Source organism: Leucopleurus acutus (genome assembly GCF_964270905.1).
Source record: "Leucopleurus acutus genome assembly, chromosome: 4".
In the NCBI taxonomy this organism is placed as follows: Eukaryota; Metazoa; Chordata; class Mammalia; order Artiodactyla; family Delphinidae; genus Leucopleurus; species Leucopleurus acutus.
Window position 1 is genome coordinate 71,853,903 of NC_139146.1, and position 19,224 is coordinate 71,873,126.

Here is a 19,224-nt window from a genome sequence, read left to right on the forward strand (position 1 = left end):
GGCATGCTTGGTATATTTTGATAACAGTGAGGAGGCCAGCACGGCTGGAGTAGAGTGAGATGGGAGGTGATGTGAGAGAGGTAAGGAGGAACAGATCTTGTTGACAGTGATGGATTCACAGGCCCCTCCACTTACAGGGTTCTTTAGTGGATGCAACATGCTGGCGACCATCCCTGAAACTCATCCTGAAATTCCGTTAGTACAGAATCTGTTTGGAGCTATTTGACCTGAGAACTACCCTCCTTGGGGCAGTGCTGGGAACTGTGGGACAGTGGGGCCTTCTAGGGTGGACCTCTCTGGGCCTTACTTCCTCCTCCATACAGAGCAGTTCATCACCCAGAGGCATCTTGGCATTGCCTGCCTGAAGAGGGGAGCTGGTGTGGAACTGATCAACCCTTAGGTAACCTTCTGTTCTAAGATCTGTGATCTGCATTGATGAAAGAAATGGTTGCCTTCTGGAGATGATACAGAATCACAGGGTCAACTTCTCTCCCTGTGGAGATATGCCTTGTTCACTTATGAGTCACAGTCTGGTGAAAGCAAACCATTAGGTTCTACTGTTCTTTACCCCATTTGCCATTCAACAAGTATTGATGGAGCATAATGTATGTCAGCCACCAGGGGTATAGCAGTGAACATTCAGAGAAGCATCCCTCAACTGGCTGAGGGAAGATAGACAATGATTGGAATGGTGGAGTCAATAATTCCATTATGTCTTATTTTAGGAGGTGATAACTATAGTGAGGAAAACTTGAGCAGGATAAGGAACATCCAGAATATGGAGATGGGATGCAGTTGTAAATAGGGGCTTGGGTAGGTCTTAATGAGAAATTGACATTAGAGCTAAGATTTGAAGGAGTGGCCCATGTGGCTGTCTGGGAGAAGACCTTTCCAGGTAGAGGGACCAGCTAGTGCAAAAGCCCAAAGGCAGGAGGGCTGATGTTTTTGAAGAAAAGTGGTATTCGTGGGGCAGGAGTGTGTATATGGAGATGGAGGTAAAGGAGGTAAGTGGGGAGTGTATGGGCAGTGAGGGAAGGGAGCAGGTCTTGTGGACTCTTATGAAGGACTTTGGATATTACTTAGTAAACTGGTTCCTGGATAATTTCATTGGTTCATATGCTTACTGAGGTGGCCAGGGAGGCCCCTGAAATGCTAAGCTCATTCTGGTTACACTAATAATTCAGAAACTCTAAAGACCCAGCACATGCCCATATGGCTGCAGGACAGATACCTTGACTATTATTTTGGTGTTCCCAAAACATTAAGGTGGGAGGGAGCATGCTAGTTTTGTAAAGTATATGATATCTCAGATTGAAAACACTGCTTCTATTTAAATTCATATTAAAGTGGTTGCTTTAATGGGGTTATTAGAATTTCTAGAAGACAGTTTATGATATAGACTAAAAAAGGTATATATTCAAGATGTAAAAATTGTTAGTTGCCAAGGGACAGGGGTATTTATAGTACCAGTGTCCATAATAGTTGATCACTGGGCTCTGTTTGTACATTTGTGGCCCAAGACCTTCTTTGTCTCTCCTTAGGAGAGTGGGATGGCAAATATATGTGTATATTTAGAAGTATTTGGAGATGTATATATATATATACACACATACATATAGTGACTATGACTGTCAGAGATGGTATAATAGTCTGCTTAGGCTGCCATAACAAAATACCATAGACTGGGTGGCTTTAACAACAGAAACTAATTTTCTCATGGTTCTGGAGACAGAGGGAAAAAGCATGCATGCTCTGTGATATCTCTTCTTTAAGGACACTAATCCTATTGGATCAGGGACCCACCCTTATGAACTCATTTAACTTAATTACTTTCTTAGAGGCTCTGTCTCCAAATATGGCTACACTGGGGCAGAGGGGTTAGGGCTACAACATATGAATTTGGGGGGAGGGAACACAGATGTTTAGTCTGTAACAGACAGGAAGGTAATTTTGAAAATACCAAAATTAATGAAGTTAAGACTACTGTTATTCAGTTTCTGTCCACAAAACCAATTCTATAAACTTTACCTTGATCATCTAATTCAATGCCCTGCTCTCAGTAGGCACTTGATAAATATTTACTGGACAACAAGGAGAGAGTCCCTGTTTTAGTAGAAGATTTGGATTGTCAGGTTCCTTATCGTCAAGGACTTTTTGAAGGCTGTGTCTATGAAATGGGTTAGAAGTTTGATCTTAGAGATTTGGGAAATAAATAACCTAGATTTACTAGAGGCAGTGACATAGAATTACAGGGAACTGCACAGATTTGGGACCTGAGCTTAGACAAATGCATTAACCTGTCAGACAACTCAGACCCACATCTGATGCCATCATAGCTCTTCTCTTACCTGCTGTGGTGGGCAGATTTTGCTGCCTCCGCTGGTTCCGGCTCTGGGTTTCTGTCTCTATTTTGTATGGAGTTACTGGTTTTAAGTGTTCCTCCTACTGCCACTGTGGCCCAAGCCCCCATCATCTTTTACCTAAATTGTTGCAGTGGCCTCCTAACTGTTCTCTCTGCTTTGACCCTTTCCCTGGAGTCTGCTCTCTACACAGTAGCCACTGCATCTCTGCACAAAACTCCTTGGATTACCATTTCATTCTCAGAAGAAAATCTCAAGTCTGTCAGGAAGGCTTTGCATCATCTGCTGCCCCCACCCCCGTGCAAACTCAGGTTTCCCCTATGCACTCCACTCCAGTCATTGTGGAGTTGGTTCTCAGAAAAGCCAAGCGCATTCTACCCCAGGACCTTTGCATTTGCTGTTCCTGTTCCCTAGAACCCCCTTCCTCCAATACCTGTATGGTTTGCTCTCTCACTTCATTAAACTTTTTGCTCAAATGTCACTTTGTCAGAGCGTTATGCTCTGACCATCCACTATAAAATAACAGCCTCTGCCACCTAGCATGCCCTGTCCTCTGTACTCTGCTTGTTCCCCCATAGTACTTGGGTACTGGTCACCATACATATATACATATTTAATTTGTTCTCCCCAACTAGGATGAAAGCTCTATGAGGGCAAGACCTTCGTTTTGTTCACTGTTTATCCCCAGTACCTGAACAATGCCTGCATGTAATAGGGACTGGCTATGTATTTGTTTTTTAAATAAGTGAATGTCTGAAGCTGACATTTTTTAAGAGGCAAAGTATAAATAGAATAAAATGAATTCTTGGCTGCTCATGATTCTCCCATTTTTCCATGTGAGCTTCTCGATAACTATCCACATAGATAACATCTACAAAATGCTTTGAATTTCCTGGAGAACCAAAAGATGTAAGCAAAAACAAGATGTACAATTTTTTTCAGACATGAAAATTGTGCAATTTTTCAGGCATTAAAAATCTTTTATTTTAGATGTTCCAATGTGAATGAAAATGTGCATGAGGTATTTGGATTTTTTAAGGTAAGAAAGAATTTAGGCCTATGCTCCTGTCATTCTGAAGTATTCCTGCTGTTGACGCAAAACAAATGTGTGAGAGGCAATTGTACAGACAGAATATTCATTAGTGTAATAAAGTAGAGTACGTTTGCCAAGTATGTTTAGTTAATTAAACCTATGTGCATATTCCTTATTCATTTATATCATAAAAGCAATATTTTGATAAATATTTAGAGTAATATATCAAGTTAATTCTAGTGATATACAGAGTAGAGTTAGAAATGGGAAATTGGCTTAATAATGAAGGTGTTATCTATAACACTAGATCTCATCAGATTTCTGTATGATAATAGTATCTTTACAAACCATTTGTTTCTGCCACAGATTGGGTTATGCAAGAATCTCCCATGCTGAGCTGAGTGACTCTGAAATTCAGATGGCCAAATTTAGGATCCCTGATGATCCCATTAATTATAGAGACAACCAGAAAGTGGTCACAGACCCCAGGGAAGTTCCCGAGAAAATTCACTTCAATCCCAGGTGAGTGAGTTCCTTTATGTTGTGAACTACAGCTATGAGATTGTCCATCCCCTCTAGGGACCTAAATATTACCTCACAATGGGCTACAAATTAGATTCGGTTCTAGAGGTTTATTCATGTTAAGGGAGCTCCTGGTAAAGATTATGACATCCTACTTGGGTTGAAGTTACGATCCCTGCTTTCTGGGATAGAGAAACGTGTTGAAGTCCCAACCTCAGGCAAAAAAGATCAATGGCACCATCACCATCATAATAGCTAATATTAAAGTGTTTTTGTGTCCTAGACCCTGTTCTAGATGTGTCATGTGTTGTCTCGATTAATCCACATTGGATTAGTCCTCTTGTTATCCCCATTTTAGAGGTAAGGAAGCTTAGGCCGAGGAACATAACTTCATCAGGGTTACGTGGCTGGTCAGTGACAGAGCCAACAGGTGGGAAGGAAGCCTGTTAGCATCATTGGGTTGCTGTGATTCTCAGTGCTGGCTGCACTTAGACTCACCCGGAGAGCTTTTAAAAACTCCGTCTGCCTGGGTCCCACCCCAGACCAATTCATCAGAACCTCTTGGTGATACATGGGCTTTGGGTTAAAAAATAATCTTTTCAGGTTATTCTGATGCGCAGTAAGAATTGAGACTACGGAGAGTGGATTATTTATTTCCATTACAGATACTCTACCCTCTGAAATATGTTGGGTGTTGTTTAGTTTTAAAGAGAGGTTATCTGAGAAATCTGTTTGCAGCAAGACATGTGATTTGGAGGAGTTGCTCTTTTTTCTTCCCATGACTGGATAAGGAGAGGAAATGTCTGCCTGAAACCAGACCCGGAACATGTCATATACCTTGTTAGTATTATTTGACATCTCTACTACTTTTACCAGCTAGTAGCTATAGAAACTTCTCAGATGTCATTTTGTTTGGGGGGGAAATGACGTTTATCCATTCTCTTTTTCTTCCTTGTCTCTCCCTACAAGAAAAAACTGTATCAAAGTGTAGGCAGCAAACGTAAGGAGAGCTATAGCCAAGTCTTGATTGGCTTCAGTCACTGTATTTGATCTTGCCCTTTGTAACTGCAACGTGGCTATGAAGAGCATAGGCTCTGGGGAAAAGCTGCCCAGTTCAGACCTTCACTTTTTGCCAGTGAACAGCTGCGCAACTGTCAGCAAGTTGCTTAACCTCTCTAAGCCTCAAATCTCATCTGCAAAATGGGAAAAATAGTAGTGCCTGACTCCTAAGTTTTTTCAAGGTTTGAATGACACACAAAGTTCTTAAAATACTGCATGGTAAATCCTCCAGAGCCAGTAGCTGCAATAGCAGCAACAGTATTTTTACAATGCAGTGGGAAATTCTATCAATTTATAACATATATTGCTAAATACAAGCATTTCTCCAAATTGTTTTTCTTAAATATTTGATAAAAAATAGAATGTGGGGTAACCTAAGAAAGTTTTACTATGAGAGAGAAAATAACAAAAATGTCTTACCTTTTTTTTTTTTTTTTTGCGGTACGCGGGCCTCTCACTGTTGTGGCCTCTCCTGCTGCGGAGCACAGGCTCCGGACGCGCAGGCTCAGCGGCCATGGCTCACGGGCCCAGCCGCTCCGCGGCATGTGGGATCTTCCCGGACTGGGGCACGAACCCGTGACCCCTGCATCGGCAGGTGGACTCTCAACCACTGTGCCACCAGGGAAGCCCATGTCTTACCTTTTTAATGCTTAAAAATAGGAAATGGATTTTTTGACAAGCTGGAAGGATCACTTACAGAAATCAAGCAGCCTTACATCCCTCTTGGAACAAAGCAGGGGAAAAAATGTTTCAAGATTAAGTCTAATTGTTAGAAGAATAATGTGTACATATAACTGTTGTTGACCCAGCAGCTGCAGCACGCCCATTGCCATCCTTCCCTGAGCTATGAAAGCATCATGTCTCTTCTCTGGGTTTGCATCACTCCCTGGCTGTACAGGACACGCTGTGTTGATGTCTCCAGTCAGTCAGGCGACCAGTTGTCAGGGAACATACCTCTGCACACAGAGGGGTCCCACAGAGAGAATTCTTCCCTAGAACCAAGCAGGTAGGTGATGGGGAGAATTCAGCCCAAAAGCATTATCTCTGCGAGGAATAGTGGCTTGAATGTTGTTCAGGGGGCCACACATTACATCTTCGAACTAGAAGGGCCCTGAATGTTGTTTGATCTCTTGGGGCAGAGATAAAAATTCTAAGAGAATTTCCAAAGGTTTTATGTCACAATCTAAGGAGGTTCCTGGGATCTATTTAATAAAAACGTGTTGAGCACATCACCATCTGCAAAACACGATGTCATACTGTGGTGGTTTTAAATATGTCCACAAGTGATTTGGCACTTCCTTCAAAAGGTGGGGCCTGGGGCTTCCCTGGTGGTGCAGTGGTTGAGAGTCCGCCTGCCGATGCAAGGGACACAGGTTCGTGCCCTGGTCCGGGAAGATCCCACATGCCGCGGAGCGGCTGGGCCTGTGAGCCATGGCCGCTGAGCCTGCGCGTCCGGAGCCAGTGCTCCTCAATGGGAGAGGTCACAACAGTGAGAGGCCCGCGTACCGCAAAAAAAAAAAAAAAAAGGTGGGGCCTGACTGGCCTCTTTCTGAGTGTGGGCTAGACTTAGTGACTCACTTTTGAAGAGAATAATGTGAAAGAGAGGGCATGTGACTTCTAAGCTTGGGTTTTAAAAGATTGTGGCTTCTTCTGCCTCAGTCTCATCCTCTTGGATCTGAGAGAAGCCAGGTGCCACATCATGAGCCGCCCTGTGGAAAGGTGGGGAGGGACTGAGGCCTCTTGCCAACAGCCACGGGAGTGAGCTACCTTAGATGCGGAACCTCCAGCCTCAGCCAAGCTTCAGATTGTACTTCAGCCCTAGCTCACATCTTGACTGCCACTCATGAGAGACCCAAGTCCAACCACCTGGCTTAGCTGCTCCTAAATCCTTAACAGATAATAACTGTTGTTTTAAGCCATCTGTGTTCAAATCTTCCTCAACTTATGATGGAGTTATGTCCTGAAAAACCCATGTAAATTGAAAATATTGTAAGTTGAAAATGCGTTTAATACATCTAACCTACCAAACATCATAGCTTAGCCTAGCCTACCTTAAAGGTGCTCAGAACACTTACATTAGCTACAGTTGTGCAAAATCATCTAACACAAAGCCTATTTTATAAAGAGTGCTGAAAATCTCATGTAATTTACTGTACTGAAAGTGAAACACAGAATGGTCATCTGGGTACAGAGTGGTTGTAAGTGTGGGTTACCCTGTGATCGTGTGGTTGACTGGGAGCTGTGGCTTACTGCCCTGCCCAGCATCACAAGAGAGTATTTGTACTGCATATCACTAGCCTGGGAAAAGATAAAAACCCAAAATTCCAAGTGTGGTTTCTACTGAATGCATATTGCTTTTGAATCATTGTAAAGTCAAAAAATCCTAAGTGGAGACATGGTAAGTCGGGGACCATCTGTATTTGGGTAATTTGCTCTGCATCAGTAGATAACTAACACAGCCCTTGAAACTATTCACATTTAGGGAACTCTGGGAACCTGGCAACAACAAACATATTTACTTAGCATCTATTATATCCATAGTATGGCACTGGGCACGTGATGGTGATAGGAGGTATCACTTAAGTGAAAAAGACACTACCCTTTTCTCTGGTACCTCATCACCAAGTTTGGGAAACCAAAAGATACAGAGACATCTTGAATGGTAACTATTGACTGTTGACTCTCTATTGAGCTGAGTGCTTTACCAACATTATCTCCTAACAACAATACTGCAAGGTCATGTAATCCACATGACAACTGGGGTCACTTTACCTTTTAGCTCTGGATAAGATGGACAGAACCCTCATACCACTCCCTCCAGAAGACAGTGTCCTCTCCCAAACTTCTGTCAGTTGTGGGAAGTTAAGGGGCAAGTGACATTTTTGTGATCACCCCTCACACAGATCTCCTTCTACTGTCATAGTTCAGTTCATAGATGGTCTTGCGCTTGCATTTCTAACACTTTGATTATGCTGCAGTACAAGGAGAGGATGCACTTAATGCACCGAGCGGTGCCTGGCCCTCAGCAGGTGCTCAGAATTTCCCAAAGTTCTGGGGAGACACATACACAGAGGCAAGGGCTGCTTCTGACTGTGCCAAGCCAACGGAGGACTCTGTTCTTTCCTTGAGTTCCTCAAAACAAACCAAGTAAAGCAAAACTGCTCTCACCTTGTGTTTTACTGGTAGCATAAGATTTGGAAAGACAGAAGGGTTTAAGTTATAAAAACTCAAAACCTCTTCAAGTAGAATTAGATATTCCCTTGTTTTACAAATCTTTTGTCTCTTCCACATCATGAAGGTTAGGAATCTCCCTCTCATCTTCTGTGGTTTCCCACAGCTCCTCCAAATTTCTGTTCCTTTCTAATGAAAAGTAGACACTAGCTCTTTTTCTCAGTCTCTCGCTTGTTCATCAAGCGCTCAGGACCTTACTTTCCATCTCACATGGCTTATCTGAGGGGGAGATTTCGATACACCTCTCTCAGTAAATGACAGAGCAAGCAGAAAGTTTAAACAACACAATGAACTTAACCTAACTGACATGTATAGAACAATGAGTGTCCCAAGTAACTTCAAATTACTCATTCAAGTGTACATGGGACATTTACCAAAACTGACCATATGCTGGAGCAAAAAGCAAGATTTAAGAAACGTCAATTATTGAATTAATACAGAGTATATTCTCCAGTGACAATGAAACTAAGCTTAAATAACAAAAAGATAATGAGAAATCCCTAAATATTGGAATTGGATAATAAGTTTCTAAGTAGTCCATGAGTCAAAGAAGAGATCAACATAAAAATTAGAAAATATTTTGAACTAAATATTAATGAAAATATGACATCAAGAGAAATAGAACCAATAGGAGATATGTATCTATATATAGATATATATGCACACACATATATGGATATATATATATATCTATATATCTATAGGCTGTATATATAGAACCAATAGGAGATGGATATATATGTACATATATATCTCTATATCCATATATATCCACATGTATGTATGTGTGTATATATATATATATCTCCATCTCCTATTGGTTCTGTTTCTCTGAAGAGACAGGCTTTATATGATATCAAAACTGAAAAGAATGTTAAATGGAAAATCATAGGCCAATCTTGATCATGTACATAGATATAAAATTCCTAAGCAAAATATTGGTAAATCAAATCCAGCATTGTATAGAAAGATAATATATTATGACAAGTTAGGTTTATTCCAGGAATTCAAGGTTAGTTTAACACGCGAAAATAAACCAATATAATTCAGAATATAAAACCAGAAGTACCACAACAATGTATAAATGTAAAGATATATACAAAAAAGCATTTGATAAAACTTAAATACCCATTTATTATTTTAAAAAAATAAACTCTTAGCAAACTAGAAATAGAAGAAAAGTTTCTTGATCCAATGAAGTGTATGTACAAAATCTTACAGTGACCAGAACAACAGTGAATTATTGAATGCTGTCTTCTTGAGATGGGGCATGAGGCATGAACGCCTGCTGTGATCACTGTTTTTGATACCAGAGGTCCTAGCCAGTGCAATAAGGCTAGAAAGACAAAAAAAGGTATAAGAATTTAAAAAGAAAAATAAAATTGTCATTATTTCAGACTACATGATTGTTTTTGTGAGAAAAACCCATCAGAATCTACAGGTAAACTTTTAGAATTACTGGAAGCATAAATCAAGTGGAAAACACACACATTAGGATGAACTGGAAAAAACTAGCATTGAAAAGAACTGCAAGCCTGCTTCAGATCATCTAAGTCCTGTTTCTTAAAGTGTGGCCCACGGACCATCGGCACTGGATTAGTCCGGCTTCCCCAGAGAAACAGAACCAATAGGATATATGTATATAGGAAGAGATGTATTATATGAAATTGACTCATGCAATTATGGAGGCTGAGAAGTCCTGCAATCTGCTGTCTGTAAGCTTGAGACCCAACAAAGTTGGTGGTGTAATTCAGTCCAAGTCCCAAGGCTTGAACCAGGGAAGCCAATGTTGTAGATTCCAGACTGGGTCTGAAGGCCCTAGAACCAGGAGTGCTGAGCGCAGGAAAAGGTCAATATCCCAGCTCAAGCAATCAGGCAGGAAAAAAAAACGGTGAATTCCTCCTTCCTCCACCTTTTGTTCTATTTAGGCCCTCAACGGATTGTATGACCACCACCCATACTGGGGAGGGCCATCTACTTTACTGAGTCCACGGATTCAAATGCTAATCTCATCCAGAAAACCCTCATAGGCACGTCCAGAAATTATGTAATCTGGGTACCTTGTGGCCAGTCAACACTTAAAATTAACCATCACGCTGACATCACCTGGGTTTTCTTTTTCTTTTTTTTTATTTAAAAAAATTTTTTTTTGCGGTACGAAGGCCTCTCACTGCCGTGGCCCCTCCCGCCGTGGAACACAGGCTCCAGACGCGCAGGCTCAGCGGCCATGGCTCACGGGCCCAGCCGCTCCGCAGCATGCGGGATCCTCCCGGACCGGGGCACGAACCTGCGTCCCCTGCATCAGCAGGTGGATTCCCAACCACTGCACCACCAGGGAAGCCCTGGGTTTTCTTTTTAAATTGTGGAGTCTCAAGGCTTGCCCAAATTCTACTAAATCAGAATTTTCACTTTAACAAGATCCACAGGTGGTATGTGTGGACATTAAAGTTTGAGAAGCCCTGATTTTAGTTGTCCCCAAAATCTCAAGCCCTGAACTGAAATGAAGGTGATTCTGGATGGCTCGTGTCCCTAGACACCTGGCAAAATAAGTAAATAACATAAAATAAAATACAATTAACAATCTTCTTATGAGGAAGATAATAGATCTCAAATCATTTTTGTAAATAATTCTTTCATATACAATGTCCAGTCCACAATCAAAGATGACAGAGCACACAAGGAGTTAAGACACCCATAAACCACAATCAGCAGAAACAACAGACAAGGGAAACAGACTTACTGAGGCTTTAGGTATGGGAGTTATCAGATATAGACTATAAAACAGCTATGCTTGCTGTGTTCAAGGGCCTAAAAGCCAAACTTGAACATTCCAGCAGGAAAATTACACTTTTGTAAAACTATACAAAGTGACACAGCAGATTTGAAAAAAAAAGAAAAATTCTAGAACTCTCAAAAATATTATAATTGAAATTAAGAATTCAGGGGCTTCCCTGGTGGCGCAGTGGTTGAGAGTCCGCCTGCCGATGCAGGGGACACGGGTTCGTGCTCCGGTCCGGGAAGATCCCACATGCCATGGAGCGGCTGGGCCCGTGAGCCATGGCCGCGCAGCCTGCGCGTCCGGAGCCTGTGCTCCGCAATGGAAGAAGCCACAACAGTGAGAGGCCCGCGTACCGCAAAAAAAGAAAAAAAAAAAACCCACAACTTTAAGGCTTCCCTGGTGACGCAGTGGTTGAGAGTCCGCCTGCCGATTCAGGGGACACGGGTTCGTGCCCCGGTCCGGGAAGATACCACATGCCGCGGAGCGGCTGGGCCTGTGAGCCATGGCCGCTGAGCCTGCCCATCCGGAGCCTGTGCTCTGCAGCGGGAGAGGCCACAACAGTGAGAGGCCCGTGTACCGCAAAAAAAAAAAAAAAAAAGAATTCAGTGGACTGCTTTAACATCAGAATAGACAAGTAACTGAAGAACTGGAGGATAGGTCAGAAGACACTCAGTTCCACAGATGGAACAGGGCTAGGGAATAGGTCCCAAGGAATAGGGGTAAGGGGAAAATTCAAATGCATCTGTTTAATATTTGCAAAGACACTATCCTTGTTCTCCATGTAAATAAACACATATTTAATAATCCCTTTATACCTTCATACAGTAGTGTGCTTTGTTCAAGTCAAAGTATACACCTTTCACTAGTTTTAACAGAAAGGTCACAGAGCCCTGGTATTATGTAATCCCCTTTAACCGGATGATGATTATTCCAATGCAAGTCCAGGAACTCAGAGCACCTCTAACCAGCCCAGCCTTGCAGATGCTTGCTGTTGCCGAATCCTGGGGTAAAATAAAGGCCCTGATGTTTTGGGTGGGGTGAGGGTGTGGCTGACCACAGTTTCTCTGATTGCTGGGCCCTTCTGAGAAGACTCGCCTTGGAGTAGGAGGCTGATATCAGCCTGCTGTAAATTGCTAGGAGGGAAGGTTGCCATCCTGGGAATCAACGAGACTGCTTTGGAGACTTTGATAATGTGGCTGCACTTGAAATGATTGGTAAACTGGTATAATCTGTCAACCCAGCAAAATACAATATGTTCTTAGCTCTCCTTTTAAGGTTTCTGAGGAAATCTATAGACCTAATTCCTCTTCAATTCCAGCTTACTTTGTAGAGAAGTAAGGTATGCAGATTCCTTATGTTTGCACTGCTGCCTAGCAGAGTAAAACACTATATAAAAGTTTCTTTTTCTTTTTAATTTGTTTTTTTGCAATAACAGAAACTCTCAAAGAGTATCTTTATAAACATTTTCTAACATTTCTGGCAGTTTTCCACTTAGATTTTTTTTTTCTTTTAAAAACTGAGCTAGCAAGCAAGATATCAAATATGCTTTTCTTTCCCCCCAGATTCCTTTTAAATCTAAGATGAGAATACACTTATTTCTTGAACACACCCTTAGTGGGACAGGTATTATGGATTGAATGTTTTTGTCTCCCCCAAATTCATATGTTGAAATCCTAACCCCCGATGTAATGGTATTAGGAGGTGGAGTCTTTAAGAGGTAATTAGGTCCTACAGGTGGAGCCCCCATGAATGGGATTAGTGCCCTTATAAGAAGAGACAAAAGAGCTTTCTCTCTCTCTGGCCTCCACCATGTGAGGATACAAGGAGAAAAAGGCCATCTGCAAATCAGGAAGAGGGCTTTCACCAGACACTGGATCTGCTGGCACCTTCATCTTGTACTTCCCAGTCTCCAGAACTGTGAGAAACGTTTGTTGTTTAAGCCACCCAGTCCATAGTAATTTGTTATAGCATCATGAACTGACCAAGAGAACAGATCTGATCATCCAGTGAGTCTCAACCTGGGGTGGGGTGGTCTGTAGATTGAAGAAGGCAGAGTCCCATGGGGGAAATGGAAACATCCAAATCTCTCCCCCTACTTTATAGTGGACATATTCTGTTTTTTTTTTTTGAGTTTTATTTTATTTATTTATTTTTACATCTTTATTGGAGTATAATTGCTTTACAATGGTGTGTTAGTTTCTGCTTTATAACAAAGTGAATCAGTTATACATATACATATGTTCCCATATCTCCTCACGCTTGCATCTCCCTCCCTCCCACCCTCCCTATCCCACCCCTCTAGGTGGTCACAAAGCACCGAGCTGATCTCCCTGTGCTATGCGGCTGCTTCCCACTAGCTATCTACCTTACGTTTGGTAGTGTATATATGTCCATGCCTCTCTCTCGCTTTGTCACAGCTTACCGTTCCCCCTCCCCATATCCTCAAGTCTATTCTCTAGTAGGTCTGTGTCTTTATTCCTGTCTTACCTCTAGGTTCTTCATGACATTTTTTCCCTTAAATTCCATATATATGTGTTAGCATACAGTATTTGTCTTTCTCTTTCTGACTTACTTCACTCTGTGTGACAGACTCTAGGTCTATCCACCTCATTACAAATAGCTCAATTTCGTTTCTTTTTATGGCTGAGTAATATTCCATTGTATATATGTGCCACATCTTCTTTATCCATTCATCCAATGATGGGCACTTAGGTTGTTTCCATCTCCGGGCTATTGTAAATAGAGCTGCAATGAACATTTTGGTGCATGACTCTTTTTGAATTATGGTTTTCTTAGGGTATATGCCCAGTAGTGGGATTGCTGGGTTATATGGTAGTTCTATTTGTAGTTTTTTAAGGAACCTCCATACTGTTCTCCACAGTGGCTGTATCAATTTACATTCCCACCAACACTGCAAGAGGGTTCCCTTTTCTTATAGTGGACATATTCTTCACAGCCAATGTCTCCTCCATTCTGGAGACCAGGCTCTCCTTTCTTCCCTGCTTGCTCTCCAACCAATTTTCTACTTAGTGGAATCTGACAATTCAGAGATGTGTCCTCTTGATTTCCATTCATTTCTCATTTGTTGTTTGAATACTAGTACACTTTAAAAATGATTATATGGATTCTGGGGACAATGGAAGAGACAAGAAAAAAGGAGAGTGCTGATCTGCTGTATGGTGGAGTGGTGAATTTATCTTATTTTATACAGTTGGGTCAGTAGTTATTTTGATTTCAGTGTATTTGGGAAGCATCTGATTATTTTAGCCATAGCTTCTTATGAGCTAATAATACAATCTCTCTCCCACTTTCTCTCTTAGTTAGATCACTTTAATCCGTACCAAGAAGCTCTGAGTTAATGCCATGAGCTGCCTTCATTATGTGAGCAGCTCATAGGAGCAGAAACATAGTCAAGTAATTTCAGAGTAAAGACATTAAAGAAGACTCTAGAATGGGAACCACCTAGTCAAGCATTGATTGATAATGCAAATAACCAGACACCCTTAATAAACTATAGCTTTTCTCTGCCCTCAATGTGTAGGCATAAGAGGCAATTCCTCAGAGAATATGCCCCTTTCAGAATCCTGAAATTCATAATCACAGGGCTGGAAGGGAATCTAGAGATCATGTAAATTAGCTCTCTTGTTCTGCAGATGACAAAATGAATTCAGAAGCTAGGTGCCTACACAAGGACGTAGCTGAATAACAGAAAAGCTGAAACAAGAACACCGTTTTCTTGACTCCCTGGTCCAGAATTCTACATTCCCTACAGTATTGCCTCATAAAATTTGGCAGGGTGGGTGGGTGGGAAACATTTCCAGGGTATATCATGAGGATCTGATACAGTCATGCTTCTACACCATAAAAACTGATGCTCCAAACTGAGTTATGTCTGTCTGTCTTACACACGTCTCTCATCACAGATGGTGCCCCAGCCCTGGACTCACTCACCACCCTATAGGGGCAGACGCTGAACCTCTACTTCTGCTTCTCCTTCCTTTCCCCCTTCCCCACGGCACCAGTAGAGGGCCCTTATCTCCGGTGGAGGAGATTGCTTTCTGAACCACCTTTTTGACCTCATTTCTTCCCTTCACTTTGATCACCCTGCTGTCAGCAGCTCCGTGGAAACTCTGCTTCCTCCTATTTTGTGAGATGCTCGGACCAAAGGGACCCCAAGCCCACTCGCTGGCTAACTTTGTCACTGATGCTTTGCCTGGCTGGCTGGTTGGCTGTTAGAGTTCTTCCCTTCCTCTCTTCCTCTCCCTCCCTCTCCTACTCCTCCAAGGTCATTCCCTTCATAAGGAGGCAGACCCTTTGTCTTCGCTGGAGGCTGGAAGATAGAGACTCAAGATCTTTCTTGTCATCAAGGACATTCAGCTCCCTCTGCTCACCGCTGGGCTCCTTCTTTGAGGCAAATGTCCACCTCTGCCCGGCTTCAGGTCCAGTGACTTATCTGCCCCGCTTCAGATCCAGTGACTTATTTGCCCCGCTTCAGATCCAATGACTTATTTGCCCCGCTTCAGATCCAGTGACTTATCTGCCCCGCTTCAGATCCAGTGACTTATTTGAAGAATTAGGTCAATGCTCTCCAAATTTTTTGATGTACGCAGCCCTAATAGTAAAAAAAAAAAAAAAAATGAGCATGCACTGTCAACATATTTACTTATAACTGACATACATGTACTACTATTAATCCATATGTTAAATGTAAGTAAAGCTTAATTTATCTCCAGTATCTTGGGGGTAAGAAGAAATATAAATTGTCACAAATTCTTTTTGTACATCCTCCTCCCCCCACCCCGCACACCCCAGAACTGCCGAATTGGGCAGTAGATGCTCTGGGAGCCACACATGGAATAAGTCTGGGTTCAGGAACAGTAATAATGATTGCTGCCACGTTTTGAGCCCTAACTGTGTATCAGGCATGATACCATGTCTTTACATAAAATGTTCCACTGAAGTTTTGTAGGAGCTCCATGTGGTAGGCACTCTTGATTCTTATTTTATTGTTGAAGAACTGAGGCTCAGAGATGCTAAGCTTTGCCCACAGTTGCCACTAGCAAGAAGCAGGGCAGAATCAAAGCCAGGTCTCTTCTGACTTGAAGCACGTCTTAGTCACTGTGCTGTGCTGCTTCGGGGATGACAGCAAGCAATTGAGGACTAAGCACTGTGCTGAGACCTGGACACACACAGAGAACAGGGACGCAGCCTCTGCCCTTGTAAGACTGCCATCCTACTGGGCTCTGATGTCCTGGGGAGCTCCCTAGATCTGACTGAAAAGGGTTTGATCAGGTTGAGTATATCTTCTGAGGCTTTAAAAAAAAAAAGTTCACAGCATGGAATTGTTGTAGGAATTGTTTTAAACCTTAAAATGTATAATTATGCAGTATTGTAGCACATTTGGAATTCTGTTAGCTCTGAGTCTTGGAATCTTATCATTTATAGCATTATTTCAATGGGAAAATGCATTCTAAGTTTCAAACACTCAACTTATAAACTAACTTTTTAATAAATTAACTTTTCACAATTTTTTCAAGAGTTTGGATTTCCCAAACAACATACTTAAACAAAGTTATTATAGCATTTTAGAAAGATCAACAAGAAGCACTGATGAAATTTTCAGGTAATTAGAGTACCATGTTCTTTGAATATTCTGGTTAACTGAGATTACTGCTTCAAAATACTTTCAGGTGAATAGAGTCATAGGAAAAGAAATCATTTCCCCAAATTCCTTAATGAAATAAATAACTTCAAACCTGATGACATACTCTTTCCCAGCTGGAGATAACATTAATATCCCTTACTCACAAAGCCCTGGAGCCCATCACAGTAAAGAACTAGAAGTTGAATGTATTTCTGTTCATTTCTATCACAGATTCCTGATGGCAAGTGACTTTGCATCCCTAAACAGTAATGGCAAATGTCACAAAAATTAATCATTGTAAACACCTGTGTTCAGAGACTATCTGTTCTTTAATATTGACAAAACATGTTGCTTTGTAGTCTGCAAGTCCTTTTGCATTTACAATTTCTTTTTGATCATCATAGTCATCTTTTTTAGCTGATGTCCTGATTATTATTGTATAATAAACATGTCTCATGATTTTGTGGTGTTGACCTAAAACAAATAGACTGCCAGATATTTCTCCAGCAAAGATGGGTTTATTCTGGATTAGCAGAGGATTGCAGTTTGGTGTCTGTGACCACGACAAGCCACGTGCAAGTCCCAATAAGGCACGGGAAGGAGACCACTGGTATAGCAGAGAAAAGGAACTTGGGAGGGCTACAGTAAACAAAGAGTCCAAGGCTGAGTCCTTGCCAGGAAAGAAGAGTTGTCCTTCTTCTTCCTGTTGGGCTCTGCTATCATCACGGGGTGTGACAGCTCTCCCTTCTGGTCTCCTGACTTTATTTAATTGAGGTTTGTTTATTAATTTTTTACAGTGGGCTAGAAATTTGGGCAGCACTCGGCGGGGCAATCCTTCTGTTCCATGTGGCATTGCCTGGGTCACTTGCTGGCATGTGGATGGTGGCTGGGTGGACCAGAGGGTCCTAGCTGGCTTTACTCATGTGACTGTGTCTTGATGAGGAAGGCTGGAGAGGAGGACTCATCTGAGTCCCTTAGTTGTCTTCTCTATGCTCTTGGGTAGTTAGACTTTGTATATGGTGGCTCAGGGCTCCCAAGTGAGTATTCCAGGAGTTAGAATTCCAGGAGTTAGAATATGGAAGCTTCCAGAAGACTAAGACATAGGCTCAGATGGAACAGTCAGAATATGGAAGCGTCCAGAAGACTAAGACATAGGCTCAGATGGAACAGTCACTTCTGCCGTATCCTATCCATCAAAGTAGTTGCTCAATTCAAGGACAGGGGACCAGGTCCCCACCTCTCAATAGGACAGGTATCGAAACGTATGTGACCATCTTTAGTCTGCCACAGCTAGATTTCAGGAGGTGTTCTTTGCATTTTCTAGATAAGGAAACTAATACTCAGGCTAATTGAGTTGACTTGCCCAGAAGGGCATATCTAGTAGGTGGGAAAGGTGGGACACTGCCCAGGACTGCTGATTCCAAGGCCAGTATACCTATATTGCTGGAGACCTTGCTGGGCTCAGATAAATATCTTCTGAAGAACATAATATGCAACAGTGCTTCTTCTCCTCCACCCTCCCCCTCCCCTCCCCTCCCCCTCCCCTCCCCTCATCCTCCCCTCCCCCTCCCCTCATCCTCCCCTCCCCCTCCCCTCATCCTCCCCTCCCCTTCCCCTCCCCCTCCCCCTCCCCCCCTTCTTCTGGCTTCTTAGCTTTTAAAATTTATTGGGGGAATTCAGGGCATTTGAGGGCTCAGACAAGCCCTTAAGTGTCTGTGTTTCTGATGGTACCTGTGCCCAGTGGCTCTTTTTTCCCATTTGACCTGTTTTCTTCCCGAGGCAGGAATGAGGCAAGGGCCAAGAGGGAAAAGGTGGAAGTTTTTCTGTAAGAAATGGGGGTCGGGATAATTCTATTTAGTAGCGCCAGATGCTGCCCTTAGCATTGGCTGCTGGTTCCATTACCTTGAGTTCTCAGCAAGCAAGGGGCTTCACTCATGCAAGAAGCACCATTTATCTGAGATTAATGTGGGTGGGAAATTAGGAAACAAATAGCTGGGGGACAAGGAAATAAGTATGAGCTATTTCATTGACCATTAAGAATCAGTCCCCTGGGGCTTCCCTGGTGGTGCAGTGGTTGAGAGTCCGCCTGCCGATGCAGGGGACACGGGTTCGTGCCCCGGTCCGGGAAGATCCCACATGCTGCGGAGCGGCTGGGCCCGTGAGCCATGGCCGCTGAGCCTGCGCGTCCGGAGCCTGTGCTCCGCAACGGGAGAGGCCACAACAGTGAGAGGCCCGCGTACCGCAAAAAAAAAAAAAAATCAGTCCTCTGGAATCTGGCTTTAAATCGAGACATTGCTTAACAAAAGCCAGAGCATGCTTCACAGCAGTTTTCCTGTACAGTATAAATGGCTTTTTTGAAAAGCACCGCCCAGTACATGACATTTGCTCTATTGCTCAGATTTGGTCACAGGAAATCCTGGGGTTCTCTCTGGTAGAAGGCACTTTGTCTTTACTAATAAGCTATGCTTTCACTTTTCTTTATCTTAAAATGTCAAAAGATGCTTCTTTTCCTCTCTCAGTGAAGCAATGGCTATACTAACCCTCTCCTTTTTTTCTTATTATAGCAGAGCCTATTGTTATATTATCCAATATTATT

General features: G+C 42.5%; 1 protein-coding gene across 1 annotated transcript in view; it reads left to right on the top strand.

Annotated features, from left to right (window-relative positions):
* CWH43 (cell wall biogenesis 43 C-terminal homolog) overlaps positions 1 to 3,919 on the top strand; it is a gene marked incomplete at both ends in the record, with an annotated part of 46,681 nt that extends 42,762 nt beyond the window's left edge. The window contains 2 exon segments of the mRNA XM_082838138.1: positions 3,049 to 3,068; positions 3,760 to 3,919. Of these exon segments, the coding sequence (XP_082694264.1) occupies positions 3,049 to 3,068; positions 3,760 to 3,919 (180 nt within the window).
* Between the last annotated feature and the right edge of the window lie 15,305 nt (positions 3,920 to 19,224).